The sequence below is a fragment of the Scyliorhinus canicula genome, chromosome 3 (assembly GCF_902713615.1).
Source record: "Scyliorhinus canicula chromosome 3, sScyCan1.1, whole genome shotgun sequence".
NCBI lineage: Eukaryota > Metazoa > Chordata > Chondrichthyes > Carcharhiniformes > Scyliorhinidae > Scyliorhinus > Scyliorhinus canicula.
The window spans coordinates 228,566,202-228,582,320 of NC_052148.1; the positions used below are offsets into that span (position 1 = coordinate 228,566,202).

General features: G+C 43.7%; 1 protein-coding gene across 1 annotated transcript in view; it reads right to left on the reverse strand.

The window, feature by feature from the left end:
• LOC119963351 (annexin A5-like) overlaps nucleotides 1–15,830 on the reverse strand; it is a 79,164-nt gene extending 63,334 nt beyond the window's left edge. The window contains 3 exon segments of the mRNA XM_038792357.1: nucleotides 1,029–1,113; nucleotides 15,369–15,395; nucleotides 15,682–15,830. Of these exon segments, the coding sequence (XP_038648285.1) occupies nucleotides 1,029–1,113; nucleotides 15,369–15,386 (103 nt within the window). The 5' untranslated portion in view covers nucleotides 15,387–15,395; nucleotides 15,682–15,830.
• Nucleotides 15,831–16,119: the final 289 nt, after the last annotated feature.

Consider the following 16,119-nt stretch of genomic DNA (forward strand, 5'->3'; position numbering starts at 1 on the left):
GCCCAAAACGGAATACAGTGCTAATTGGTTATAATTGCGACATTTGAAAAAATTTCCCTTTCAGTAGTTATTCATGAAAGAAGGAGATGTGTTCATATTATGCTAACAGTAGCACAACTTTAAAACGTCTAATAAAGATCCTCAATTATCAGGATGCCAAAAATATTTTGTTGTGCTAGTAAGGTAAAACCAGGGGAACAGGCATTTTACTTGGAATCACTGTTAAATGTGTTGTGTTCCAAAGCCTTACAGGAAGGAGAGATCAGAAGGTATTGGTTTAAGCTTTGCCCTAGAATGTGAACATCTAACCATGGACTGACGGGGAAAAAAAAAGTGTTGCATTGTCAGATCTGCCACTATTTGAATAAGATGGTGAACCAAAACCTGTACCAATGACTCAACTGGTTTATAAAGATCCATAATTCAACTTGAGACAAGGCATGTAGTCCCGGCCTACATTCCGCCCTCAACTACAACTAAGGTAGATTCACTGGCTGCTCACCCCATTAGCATTTGGGGAATGTACAAAACGCCATTCCACATTTGCCTATATAGTCAATAAACTTCAAGGCAATTAATTAAATGTAAAGTATTTAAAAATCTTTCTGAGGTCCAAGTGATTATCAAATAAATGAAAATCTATTTTCTACCCCAGCCATCCAGAGCGGAAACAGAAGAGGAGGACATTGAGGTCTTTCTCAGATTGAACTACACGATCACAAAGCAAAAAAATCATAGTTCCTCTGCCAAGTATCTTGAACCCCAAGGTGCCAGGAGACAATGCACAATCTGGGTTCTGCTGGATACTGCCATCGAACTCAGCTACATTTGTGTCTCCTAATAGCAGGACAGCTACATACTAGCAAATGGAGACTGACAGCTGATCATAAGTTCTCAAATATTGTCTTTATACACATCATGTAGCAAAATTCTAAACATAAGAATGACGCCAGAAACTTACAGAAGAAACATTATCTCATTTGAGTATCATGCATTTCTAACATTGGTGTTAATGTACGAGTACTTACCCAGTCCTTTCATTGCTTTACGAAGCAACTGTGCATCATTATCTGCATCAAAGTTTGGGTAATCCTTAATAGTCCCTCTTGGAGCCTGAACAACAAATACAATTGAAATGGATTTACTTTTTCTTTCAAAGATATAGACAACTGTTGGTTGAGAAATGTTTGTAAATTTGTAAATTTTTGCAGACTAATGCAAAGAGAGCATGTTTTCACTCTTTGCCTCCTAAATGCAAGCTTTACTGTTATTGCAAAATGTTACACATTCTAGATGATGGGATAGCAGCTTAATTCCCACAGTACTGACAAAGCTGTCCTCTCGGGATAACTTACACCTTGGCAGTATTGGACAGAGCCATAACTTCATCCAGCTGGATACACCGTAATTTGTAATGTTAATCACTCAATTCTATGTAACCAGAATTTACAGAAAAACTTTATTTTCAACACAGGAAAAACATTATCTTTGCTGTGGTGAATTTGAGTTTTAATAATAATCTTTATTATTGTTACAAGTAGGCTTACAACACTGCAAAGAGGAGACTGTGAAAAGCCCCTCGTCGCCACACTCCGGCGCCCGTTCGGGTACACAGAGGGAGAGTTCAGAATGTCCAATTAACCTCACAAGTACGTCTTTTGGGACTTGTGGGAGGAAATCGGAGCACCCGGAGAAAACCCTGGCAGACACGGGGAGGATGTGCAGACTCTGCACAGACAGTGGCCCAAGCGGGAATCGAACCTGGGACCCCGGCGTTGTGAAGCAACTGTGCTAGCCACTGTGCTACCCTGTAACTTTGCACAGTGCCATTTTACCCACAACAGTACCAAGTTCAACATCAGCCCAGCAGACATTGTACCCATTAAGTCCCTCGTGTGCATCAGTGTTCCTAACCAGCCTCAACAAGAGTAACAAGGTTGAATTTTTGTACATATTACAGGTAAATCCTGTTTTCACAAAATGGATCAGGGCCGAGTTTATTCGGTAAAATAAAGATTTTCTTTAAAACTGGTATTGTGGTTATTGAGGAGAATTGGATGTGTTGAGAGCAATGCTGTTTGGGGACAGATCAGACAGAACAGATGCTGAAGTATATGGCTGAGTGGGATGGCTATTTGGGGGGGATCCTGCCTGTATGCCACACAAGGGCTGGAATATTAATAAATGAATCCTTTCTGAGGAAACGAGCATCTTCCAGTGTGTTATGGATTGAGAGGTGGTAGGTAATTTGGTGGTCAGGAAGGAGTTAGCAGGAGAGGTAAAAGCAATGGGGAAGCGAATGCCAGTTGCTAAACTACCGCAAAGATAGAAGGCACCTGCCTACGCCAAATCATGTACATATAGTGTGCCGAAGAGTTCTGCATTTTGTCCGTTTGAAGTTGATTTCTTCCTGTAAAAGAAACTTCCACCAGTAACGATGCCATCTCTGTGCTATCACTTCAATGATCGTTTAAGCAAGACAAATGTTCCCCGGTTCTCTGCGCAAGTTCAACATTGAAGCGGACAGCCTCGCAGTTCTCAAAATACATTTTAGCCTGTGACTTGAACCCTTCAGCCTTATCAGCAAAATGATCCTATGTGCAGTCTGTGCTGCAGGACTGACCAGCCCAGAATTGTCATGAGTAAACCCGCAGTTTCTCAGAATAAGTAGATTGGCACAATTACTGCAGTGCTGACTTTGAACGTGTTGCTTCCTCGGTGGAAACTCAAATTTAATCCTTGGAAAACCAGGATCGGAGATCGGTCTGCCTGAGGGACTGGAGAGCATGGCTACTATTAGGTTCTTTGAGAACTGGCTACCAGATTTTCTTAAGTTGGATGTGAAGGCCGGATGCTTCAAATTGGAAAGGGCACATAGTATCCTGTGACGGTGAAGGGACGAACTTCATCCCAGGTCTATAATTATTCGTTTCCACAATTTTAAAGTCTGACAGAAGGTTCTGGAGGTGGCAAGGCATGGTTGGACCTGGCTCCACGAAGGAGCGAGGATTTTCTTCTTCAAGGACTTGCTGGCGATGCAGATAAAGCTTTGAGGGTTCGATAGAAGTTGGAAGGCACCTTAAAGCTGCTGGAGTGAACATTATGCGTTAACCTGCGACCCTGAAAGTTCTATCCGGTTACTCTGCAAAGTCTTTTGGCAATCCGACCGCTGCTTTGGCCTTTGTCACGACCATGAAGGATAAGGATTTGGACTGTGTTCTGCAACTCAGGGGGGTTTGGAATGGGGAGGGGCATTTGACTCCCATTCGCTTGTTGGCTTTTTTTCCCTCCTCCTTGTTGAGGAGATTGGTAATGACAGAATGGAGTAGCATTAATACTACAGCTCCTCAGTCTTATGGAGGAATGTGTCCTCAGAATTATTGTGGACATGATTCTTTTGCATTTTTATTATTATAATGAGGTGCATGTTGTCGCCATTATCCCACATTGGTACAAATCCTGCATTGGCACAGGCAAGTCTTTTATTTATGAAAGGAACATATTGTGGATACTTGTGCTCTGGTGTCAATTTGTGCCTCTGGTGTCAAATGAGTTGGGGGAAAGATGTTATGGCGCATGTCCAATTATGGCACAAACATTTGGTCCCGCTCTTCTTCTGTGGCCTACGCAATGGTGGCAGTTATTCTTAAAATTTGTTCATTAAATGTACGGAGTAGTATGCAGCATGGTGGCACAGTGGTTAACACTGCTGCCTCACAGTGCCATGGACTGAGGTCCAATTCTGACCTTGGGTGACTGTCCGAGTAGAGTCTGCAAGCACGTTCTCCCAATGTCTGCGTGGGTTCCCTCGGGTGCTCCCGTTTCCTCCCACAGTCCAAAGATGTGCAGGTTAGGTGGATTGGCCATGCTAAATTGCCCCTTAAGTGCCCACAGGTTAGGTGGGGTTATGCGGAAAGGGCGGGAGAATGGGCCTGGGTAGGATGCTCTTTCAGAGGATCGGTCCAAATCCGATGGGCCAAATGGCCTCCTTCTGTACTGTCGGCATTCTATGATTCTAATCATCATCCCATCAAATGGAAAAAGATTCTCTCCTTTCTTAAGGAGGAGGAACTGGACATAGTCTCTTTACAAGAAATTTATTTGGATGATAAGGAGCACTTACAATTGAAATGGGACTGGGTGGGGAAGGTATTTTTCATCTCTTTTTCCCCAAGTAGAAGGGATGTGGCATTCCTGATCAACAAGAACATCCCCTTGAAGGTAGATACTTGTGCTAAGGACAAGGGTGGTAGATATGTGATCATTAGAGGTTCATGCATGGAGATATTGTCTCAATAATGAATGCGTACAGACCTTTGAATTACTCTCCAGGCTTTTTGGACTTTGCAGAATTGCCTTTGGCCAACTCCTTCATGGCTGGTGACTTTAACAGCTACCTGAACTCTTTGGTAGACAAGCTCCTGGTTAGACAGAATCCTCCCACATTGGAAGCTAAGGCATTGGCGTGGGATGTGTGGATTCTTGGGAGGATCCTACACCTTCGGGATGAAGACTTTACATTTATATCAGCCCCTCATCAGTGTTACACCAGAATTGATTATTTTTCTGTGCAGAGGGCAGTCCTATACCTGGTATCTTCCGGTTCTGTAGGTAGTTTTGTAATCTTGGATCATGCTCCCATTTTCTTGGAATTTTCGCATGAGGGCTCACCCGATTTGATGCCTCCCTGCTAATAGATATTTTGTTTACTACTTATTTCAAGAAAGAGTTCGAGTTTTTTCTTTCAGTCACCTTGACTGCTGATATTTCCACTTCCATATGATGGGAGACATGCTAGTTGGGAGAATACCCAATTATTATTTTTCCAATTAAGGGGCAATTTAGCGTGTCCAATCCACCTACCCTGCACATCTTTGGGTTGTGGGGGTGAAATCCACGCAGACACGGGGAGAATGTGCAAACTCCACACGGATTGTGACCCAGGGCCGCGATTCGAACCTGGGTCCTCAGTGCTGCAGTCCTAGTGCTAACCACTGCGCCACCATGCTGCCCTGCCACAGTATTAATTTGGCTGGTCCAGTACAGTACAGATTCTTTCTTTTCCCAATGGTCAAACCATCTAATCTGCACATCTTTGGGTTGTGGGAGTGAGACCCACGCAGATACTGGGAGAATGCAAATTCCATCGGACAATGACTCGGGGCCGGGATCAAACCCAGGTCCTCAGCACTGTGAGGCAGCAGTGCTAATCATTGCCTAGTTCCAGTCCAGTTTCTGATCAATGGTAACCCCCTGGATGTTGATTGTGGATGATTCAGTGATAGTATGTCATTGAATGTCATAGTTAGATCCTCTCTTCTAGGAGATGGTCATTGCCTGGCACTTGTGTGGCGTGTATGTTACGTGCCATTTGTCAGCCCAAGCCTGGGTATTGTCCAGGTATTTCTGCATTTGACCATGGATTGCTTCATTATCTGAGTCGCCACAATTGGTGCTAAATCATTGTGCAGTCATCTGCAAACATCCCCACTTCTGACCTTATGATGAAGTAGCTGAAGATGGTTGGGCCTAGGACATCACCCTGAGGAACTCCTGTAGTGATGTCCTGGAGCTGAGATGATTGGCCTAGATTACTGTATTTCCTGCAGAGGCTGCCTATATTACCGTCAACTAGAGTCGTTAAGGAAATCAACAGTATGATTAGTTCATTTATCTGGAACAAGAAGAAAACTCACCTTAAGTGTGTTAAGCTTCAATTTCTGCAGATTAAGGGAGGTTTAGGTGTCACGAATATTAGGCTATTTCAGCTGGCCTCTCATTTAAGATTTATAAGGAATTGGTTTAGGAAGGTTCAATACTGAAGCAGGTCAGTCAGCTTACCTTCTACATTTCTTGTTTTATGGTGACTTTGTGAAAATCCTATTATATCAATAATCTTAAGAGCGTGCAGATTGGTCCATTGATTAGAAGAGAGATCGAAACGGACTTCCGCTCTCTCTCCTATTCAGGGCATCCAGACTTTACACCCGGTCCAATCGACCATGGATTCAACACTTAAAAAGATGAGGCATTTGTAGGCTGGGAGACATGTTCACAGTCGTTTTCTTATCATCCTTTGAGCAGCTATGTCAACATTTTGACATCGTGAGACACTCCTTTTTTTAAAATAAAGTATTTACAAGTTGGAGGGTGTGATCCAACTACCATATTGCGCCCGAAAAGCAGCTTGCCTTGTCTCAATGTGGCCGATGAAAGCCAGGAGGCTCCCCTCCCGGGATCTAGCTGGCTCACCACGCCTCGTGAGATCCAACGCAACCTCGCGAGACGCTGCGATGTAAATTCAACCCATTGTAGGTGGATCACCTTTAGCAAACCTGCATATGAGAGTGAGGCAGTTAGTGTGCAGATTCCCAAGGTAATTGACACTTTGGAATTCATTCCCTTTGCCTCGGAAACCTTGGGCGAGTGCCGTTCAGCACTGATACCCACAAACAGGGGCCAGCTAGAATGGCACACAAAGGGGGTCTCCCAGGGAATCGGAGACCTCCAGCTGCATGTCCTTTGGACAGGGTGGTTCCTTCGTACTGCTGGTGCCACCTGGGCAACCTGACAATGCCATCTTTTTGTTTTATAATCTTTATTGTCTCAAGTAGGCTTACATTAACACTGCAATGAAGTTACTGTGAAAATCCCCTAGTTGCCACACCCCGGCACCTGTTCGGGTACACGGAGGGAGAATTCTGAATTTCCAATTACCTAACAAGCACATCTTTCGGGACGTGTGGGAGGAAACCGGAGCACCCGGGAGGAAACCCACACAGACACGGGGAGAACGTGCAGACTCCACACAGACAGTGACCCAAGCGGGAATCAAGCCCGGGTCCCTGGCGCTGTGAATGAAGTGTTAACCACTGTGCTACCGTACCACCCCCGAGTATAGAAGTTTCATGGTGGGGTGCAGTGCAGTGCAGTGGGGATTAAAATAAGAGAAGCAAAGTGAGAATAAGAGAAGCAAAGTGAGAATATGAGAAGAAACGAACAGCTAACATAAAAACGAAATCCAAAGGTCTTCTATTGGCATATAAATAATAAAACAATAGTTGAAAAGAGGAGGGCCGATTACAGATGAAGATAGAGGGTATGGCTGAGACACTAAAGGAGTACTTTGCATTTGTCTTTACCAAGGAAGATATGAAATGAAAATGAAATGAAAATCGCTTATTGTCACGAGTAGGCTTCAATGAAGTTACTGTGAAAAGCCCCTAGTCGTCACATTTCGGCGCCTGATCGGGGAGGCTGGTACGGGATATGACCCAGATCAGTGAAAGATGAGATAGTTGAGAGACTTTGTACTTTCCCGTGCTTAGTGGCACATGAGGCAGACAAAGCACATGTTTGTCTGTTTCCATGGCTAGTTTTTCATGGAATAGGTTGCCAGCCTATCACCAGAGGGTATACCTATCAAACATGGTTGAGCAGAAGACTATCTCACTCTTATCACATATCATAGGCATATCAGAAGGATTTACAGGTTGATAATCACTTGTTTAGCCATTTAATGAATGCACTTTTTGTGGCCATTAAGTCCTGGAGTAGGACTCGAACCTGGAGCTTCTGCCTCAGAGACAGGCGCTACCCACTGTGCCACAAGACTTCCTGTTGTGACACTTTATGGGCCAAAAATTGCGAATGAGGAGCATTAGATAGGTTAGTTGTACTTAAAAGGTATGTCACCTATTCTGGCTGAGATGCAGCCAAGGATGTTGAGGGAAGGGTGAAAAGTGTAGAGGAACTAGCCACAGTCTTCCAAACCTCCTTAGTTACAGGAGGGGACCAGAGTACTGCAGAATTACAAATACTACTTCCTGATTCAAAATCAGAAAGGTGCAACAATAAACCCAGGACAATTAATCTTGGTTGTGGGTGGGACAGATTTTAGGAATGATATTTCGGGACAAAATTATCAATCACTTGAATTAATGAAAGCTAGCACAGGTTTGTTAAGGGGAAGTCAAGTTTAATTAAACTTGCTTGAGTTTTTTGATGCAGTTACAGAAAGGGTTGATGAGGGTAATTCTGTTGATGTGGTGTATACAGCCTTCCAAAAGGCATCTGGTCAAGTGGCACACAGCAAGCTTCTCCGTAAAGGTAGAGCTCACAGAATTGGAATAAAAGGGATAGAGGCAGCATGGATTAAAATTGAGCGAGTGACAAGAATCATAGTGGTGAACTATTGTATTTTGCACTGGCGGAAGGTTTATAGTGGAGTTCCACAGGGATGAGTGTTACAGCCCAAGGCACAAAAGATATGCAGAGGAACAGGTAGTATGGAGGAAGCAGGGTGGCTACAGAAGGAGTTGACAGGCTAGCAGAGTTGGTAAAGAAGTGGCAGATGGAATACAATGTGGAAAAGTGCAAGGTTATGCACTTTGGTAGGAAGAATGGAGCCGTAGGCCATTTTCTAAATGGGAAAAGGCTTAAGATATCAGAAGCACAAAGGGACATAGGAGTCCTTGTTCAAGATTCTCTTACTGTTAACGTGCAGGTTCAGTCGGCAGTTAGGAAGACAAATGCAATGATAGCATTCATCTTGAGAGGGCTAGAATACAAGAGCAGGGATGTACTTCTGAGGTTGTATAAGGCCCTGGTCAGACCCCATTTGGAGTATTGAGCAGTTTTGGGCCCCACATCTAAGGAAGGACGTGCTGGCCTTGGAAAGGGTCCTGAGGACTTCCCTGGAATGAAGAGCTTGTCATATGAGGAGCAGTTGAGGACTCGGGGTATGTGCTCGGAGTTTATAAGGATGAGGAGGGAATCTTATTGAAACTTGCAGGATACTGAGAGGCCTAGATAGAATGGGTATGGGGAGGATGTTTCCAGTAGTAGGAAAAACTAGAACCCAAGGGCACAGCCTCAGACTGAAGGGACGATCCTTTAAAACAGAGATGAGGAGGAATTTCTTCAGCCAGAGGGTGGTGAATCTGTGGAACTCTTTGCCGCAGAAGGCTGTGGAGGCCAAATCACCGAGTGTCTTGAAGACAGAGATAGGTAGGCTCTTGATTAATAAGGGGATCAGGGGTTATGGGAGAGGAACGGGGATAAGAAACATATCAGCCTTGGTTGAATGGCAGAGCAACCCGATAGACCGAATGGTCTAATTTTCTTCCTATGTCTAATGGTACATCTCTGCATGGTTTCAATTCTCTGTTGTCCTAAAGCTCTCCCCTCTACTTTTAAAAAAAATTTGGATAATAGAACAGCTTCTTCAGTCCAAGGAAGCAATCATGCAATTCAAAGCACTTCAAATTCTGAAAAATAGGGAAATCCAACACAACACTTGTCGTAAAAGTGCAGAAGCACACTGACTGGCTTCAGCAAGAACATTAACTTTATCTTGTCTCCTCCTCATCATTCAACTTTGAAATTTCCTAATCCCGTCAGTTTACCAGAAGCTTTTGCACTGCATGAATTAATTCCTGTTCAATTCAGAGGCATTTATTCAACATTGCAATATGTTGCAATATTCAAAGTTGTGACACGACTAGGCTTGGCAATTAAGCTAGCGTTTAGAAGGCTGGCTCTAGGTTGGAAAGCTCAGTTATTCAGAAACTAAGTACAGTCAAATCAAATGTAACAATTCATTACCTACATAATCTCACTACAGACACGGAGAGAAAAAAAAATGATGGTTAGAAATAACGCTGTTTAAGAAATCCAAGTAAAGATTATCAAAATTGAAGATCATTGACACTTAAATAATTTTTGAAGTGAGCAAAATAATTTTTATTAAAGAGCTCTGGCAACTGGAATAATTAATCTTTATATCGATTTAACTAATCAGAAGGATAAGGAGTCGTGCAACAAGCCACAAAATGGTTCAGTAAAGCAAGGAGTTGAGGCAAATCTATGCACAAGAGCAGTGTTACTGTTTAAATGCTTTGATTTTTTAGCTCATCAAAAGTTTACTTCAAGGACTACTTCAATCGTTCCACCAGCTGCGGATTACTCAGCACAAGACAAATCTTCATCATATTAGGCTTGCTTTAAACCCTGCCCACCTAGAGAATATGAAACAGATGGATGGTTAAAATGGGAGCCACGCCTTAGCCTTCTGATCCTGCTGTCTGTCCACATGCTGTTACTGTAACCTGCTGCTGTAGCCGGCTTCCAGGAAAGTTGCTGGAAGGCAGCAAGTTTCTACTTGCCTTAGGCAGACCAACAAATCAAGAGTACAATTTAACATCAGTGTTGCAGAGGTTCGATTCTCAATCGATGTTTAGTTGACAGATTGAAGTCGGGCATTTATATCAGGGGGTTTAGGATTACATTCTTACTCCCAACCACTATCAGTGGCCACTGCTAGATACTGCTCATGGGTAGAGGCTAGTTGAGAACAGGGTTATGCTCAGCTATGATCGACACATAACCTACGGTAAGTCTTCACTTAAAGTTGTAGTTGTGATCCTGAAAATCGTGACTTTAAGTGAAACAATTTAAAGTGAATCATAGGTTCCCATAGGAATCTATGTTAAAGCCAGAATTAGGTTTGTTTTCTTGGCAGTAATCTGCATGTTGGAAAACTGTAACATACATGTGTATTACTGTGCATTCCTGTGGTGAATGTAATATATATATGTATATATAATAATTCACACTGTCTTTGTAAGCACAGTAGCGCTATCCTACCACTAGGGGGAGTAGCTCTGGGAGTACTCAGGAACTTGTACTGGGCTCCACCCTTGGCTCTGCCCATGACTCCTCCCCCTAGTGCAGCTGTATAAATACCCTTGTCCAGAGTCAGCCTGAGTTCACTAAGAGTTCATCAACAGGTAACAGGCTGGCTCTGAAGTAAGTCGATTAAAGCCTAGATTCATATCGGAAACACGTGTCTGGTGAATTGATGGTTCCATCAATTCCTAACTTACAAAATAAAATAAATAATTAAATATGAAAGTAGTATGGTCTAAATCAGGGGTGGCCAAACCATAGCTAGCAAGCCACGTGCAGTTCTTTAGCACACAGTTGCAGCGCATTCCTTCTGTGTAACCGATTAAATCACACATTGGCGGGAGGTAGATAGTCGGGTACAGCCTCAGCTTCACAGAAGTCAATGACTTTTTCCAGCATCCTCATGAGATTTATTTTGTAGCTTCCCATTGATTCTATGTAGAGCTGAGTGTCCCACAGCGCCATTTTCTGGCTCCCAACTCATCCTCCCACTGCTGATACTTCAACCTGCTGCTTCTATCTAGGAAAGGGGGAAACAGTTTAATACTGGACAGAAATGTAAGAACCTACTGAATTGGGACACACGTACTCGGTTCACATTTGTTGTCCAGTAGGTTGTTTAGCCCCCCCCCCCTCCCCTGCCCCCTCCCACCAAGTAAAATATTTTTTTTAACCTCAATTGATTTTCCACATTGGAAGAGCAAGTTTGCAAAAGTTAGTTAATCAGTGAGCCTGTGCAGGCTCTGATGTGCGTCAACAAAGCAGATTTATTTCTGCCACAATCTGCATAGTGTGTCGAGGAGACCTGGAAGGTGAGAGAGAAATAAAATTAAGGGTTCTTCACAGAAGATGCGATATAGCGATTTTAAAAAAGTGTGTAAATTTTGCCTGCATCTTGTGGCTCTTGAATGTCTGAAAATTACTGTATGTGGCTCCAAGGTTCACAAGGTGTCACAGAATTTACAGTGTTGAAGGAGGCCATTCAGCCCATCAAGTCTGCACCAGCCCTTGGAAAGAGCACCTCCACCCTATCCCCATAACCCAGTAACCACACATAACCTTTTTTTGGACACCAAGGGCAATTTATCATGGCCGATCCACCTAACCCGCACATTTTTGGACTGTGAAAGGAAACTGGAGCACCCGGAGGAAACCCACGCAGACATGGGGAGAATGTGCAGACACTGCACAGACAGTGACCCAAGTCGGAAATCGAACCTGGAACCCTGGAGCTGTGAAACAACTGTGCTACCGTGCTGCCCCCTCTAAGGTTTGGCCACCTGGTATAAATTTAAATTAAATAACACCCACCAGTCTATTTGTTTTCCCCCATCAGCAGTTCCTTGGGTTCAGAGATGACTCGCTCCCAATCCAGTATGAGAGGGTTGTGATAGCCAATAAGTCCAATGCAAAATCTCCAGCCTTTGTCAGATGTTCAACAGGTGTTGCCTGGAGGATTAGTTTGATGCATTGTTTGAAAGTTTCTGCACTCTTTCTGCCTCCTTGACTTCACCTCTGCATGTTTCTGATGAAGCCCATGTTCAGTGCCTTTCCAAATGAATCTTCTCCCCCTTTTATTGGGGGCACCTTCCCCACAAAGCCCAGTGCCCTCTGAACCTCTTCCCCCCAACCTCCTCCCCCCCAATCACCCACCAACCCTCCAGCCTCGCCCCACTCCCCTTCAGCCTCTCCCATGAGACACCAATTGCCACCTCCATCACAAACCACTAGGCCTTCTCTACCATGCCCGCCCTGGGACCTTGACCGTTACCGTATCCTCTGGCTCCGGCACTTCGGCTCTGGCAGGTTGGTGTAGTTCCTCTTCTGTCCACTGTAGCGCTGTCGCTCCAGGGACTGTTAGGCTGCCGGACCATCTGATTGGCTGGGAGATCTCCAAGACTGGGCTTCCTCACGAGTGAGGGGTGAACTCCTGCCTTCAGCCAATCAATGGCCATTGAAGCGTATTTTGCACGCGGGGCAAATGTTTGTTTTGGATATTCCTTGTTGAGAACTTTCCATCAGAGAGCTTTGAAAAAACAATCAGTCCCCTCAAGTGGGAAAGCCACGTCTGGTGGCTCTCATTTCAGAATCACGAAAATCTGATCACGGGACTCAGTGTTACATTAACACACAATGATGGCATGAATCAATGCCAAATAATACACAACGACAATAAACCAAAACTGAAGCAACAAATCAGGAATCCGACTTTAAAGCAAGACAACTTAAAGTGGTGAAACTTAAGACAGTGAGCATACTATAAGTTAAAATTGGAGCACAGCTATTAATGGGTATGGGCAGCTTCATGCTTTTCTTTTTAAAAAATTTGCTTTATAATGGTACAAATTGTATAAGGAGTAGTGTTATTATTAAACAAAACAGAACTAGAAAATTTTAAAAAATGGTCTGAAAAGGTTAAATAACCATTAGTGCAAGTCACTTGAAGAAATACCAAATTATTAAAAATGTTGAAATATTTGCACCATATCCCACCCACTGCCATCCTTCCCATGGTTGCTAATGAAGCTCTACAATGCACCAGTTCCTTCTTTCACTTCCAGATCTATAGGGTTTGGTGATTTCAGCCGAGTGTGGCAGCATAAGCAGTACAACTGTCAGTACTAAAGGCTAGAAAAAGCAAACCACGTCACTGCTCCTGACCATTACCAGTGTCATCTTTTGGAAAGTGGTTTCACGTTTACAGAATTGGGTTTGACTTCACTGCTCTCTGAGTAGCTTTTTAGGTTCATTTATGAAGAGTTCATCGAATTTACAGTGCAGAAGGAGGCCATTCGCCCATCGAGTCTGCACCGGCTCCTGGAAAGAGCACTCTACCAAAGGTTAACACCTCCACCCTATCCCCATAACCCAGTAACCCCACCCAACACTAAGGGCAATTTTGGACACTAAGGGCAATTTATCATGTCCAATCCACCTAACTTGCACATCTTTGGACTGTGGGAGGAAACCGGAGCACCCGGAGGAAACCCACGCACACACGGGGAGGATGTGCAGACTCCACACAGACAGTGGCCCAAGCCGGAATCGAATTTGGGACCCTGGAGCTGTGAAGCGATTGTGCTATCCACAATGCTACCGTGCTGCCCTACAAAAAGAGTTGGTCCTTTGGAGAATTATTAGAGGGCTACCACCATTAACTTGTATTTACCTTGTGTTTTTAAACTTCGAAACATGTGTTGGTTGGTACATAGAAGAGTCATGAACAAAATCTATCACCCTTATTGGGGTGGGCATGGTGGATAGTGTGTGGGGTGAGTGGGAAAGCCCACAGTGAGACACAGACTAGTTCAACTCCACTGATACCAGCAGGACTGACGTGAATGGCAGCAGATGAGAGTGGAATTGGGACAGGAGCCAAACACCAAATTGGAACAGTGCTCAATAGGTCAGGGAGGGATGTCTGGGAGAGAAGGCACAAGGACACTCCTGTCCTTGCTTTTGCTGGTGGCTTATATCATTGTCAAAATAATTTAGTGTCCAAACATTTCAACAGTTACCAGCGTCCCCACCTGATTATATCTGGTCACCTCTACATGAGAAAGGTCACACCACTGCCACAAGACAGACACAGTTAAAATAGCAAACCAATTAACAGCAGTCATATCCTTCACAATTTATCAAATCCTGGAGAAAAGTATTGGGAGAGGGAATTTCCCCTCAGAAGGAAAAAGCATTTCAGACCAGTATTCTCATTTCTTTTGGGGTGGTGGGGGTGGAGTGTGTTGACGTCGCATAAGTCTCTGCTTTGACAGACTTACTCCAACAGTAGTGAGATTTGGTGTCAATTGCCAGGTTGCTAGATGAACTCATTCGCAGCTGCCACACACTTTAGTCATGAACTTTAGCCAGACTGCAGTCATAGCAGCATTGACACGTTGCTATGGAGTAATATCAAGTACTAACCACACAGCGCTCGCTGAATAAAAATGTCACCAAGCAGCAGTAACCATTAAATAAAATCAGTAATCTCGACAAAATAAAAACCGCAAGAAAATTGGTTCCAGAACAAGAGACTACCATCGTCGCATGTGATCTCCACACCCACCATCACCAGTAGGTTCAATCCCAGGAGGCTAGTACATGTCTCTCAGCTTGAATTACAATTTGGTGTTTTAATGAGTCTTAGTATGACTGGCTGAGGGAAGGGGAATATAGAACTGGAATGCATACATGGAATCAGGTTACAACAGGAACGTGCCACCCTTTGCCCATCAAAGTGCCTGCCGACACTCCCTCACAAGATGCCCATTTGGGTTAGATGCCAGAGGTTGCTGACACTGCAATAATACTTCGGGAAATCATCAATACCATTGAGATGGGGAAGCGAAATGAAGCACAGAAAAAGATCCACCGAGCAATCCCAGAGGGCTGTGTCCCGTCTGGATTCAGGCTTCCTCTGGCTTTTTCCAAATACTTGGAATCAGTTCAATATTTCCACCCTCTTTTCAAAAGAAGCGCAGCCACTAACAGTATTAACTGGAACTCTCCTGTCTCGCATGGCGGAGTATTCAGTCCAGTGTTATTTAAATAGAGCAGAAGAAATTTAAATCGAGCATTCTCCTTCAGTAGAAAGTACATTCAAAGTTATTTACTCTGCAAAACATTAACTAGTGTATGAACAACGGCTTTTTTGTCATTCAATTTGCATTCGGTCTTACCTTCCCTTTATATGCCATTCTTCCAGTCTAGTCAAAACAAATAACAAAAAAAAACTATTTAGTGAAGGCAACCACAAAAAAGAAAGTTTGCATAAAAAGTTATCTTTAAAAAAACTTGTCACTTCAAAGTTTCATCTAGGTCACCATCTTGTTTGGCTTTAAAATCCAAAAATACAACCAAATTATAAACCATTTTTTTTCTGTTAAACTGAGCGGAAAAGAAAATAAAATCTACCCGTTGCTTCCTCTATCCCACCCACTCCCGTTTGGTTTTAAAAAGTATTAATGACAGTCACAATGAAGAAATGAATACCTGGTAGGCAAGTTCTGCAAAGACTTCTCCCGGTTCTGTAAAAGCACAACTCGAAGCAAAAACCACTAGGACTGTGAGCTCATATTTTCCAAGTCGTCCAACTCCAATTCACCCCACCCTGCCTCAGGAAGTGGTGTAAAAGTCACACCGGCTGCTGGGAGTTGTAGTTTTACCCAGTGAGAGATTTTATAATCATCTTGTCTTTTATCCATTCACGCCGATCAATACTGGCCCAGAGGTTCAGTTCAATGGGTTACAAGGGTTTCAGCAAGTCGATGGTCGGCCACAGAGATCAAGGAACGGTTATAGTTCTAACCCAGGGTCGAACTGCTTCAGAAAGGTGAGATTTTGTCTCATTGGAGGGAGCTGGGGGTACATACTTGTTTGTAGGAACAATCCTTGACAGGTTTCAACTTGCATTGTCTGCTTACTGCATCA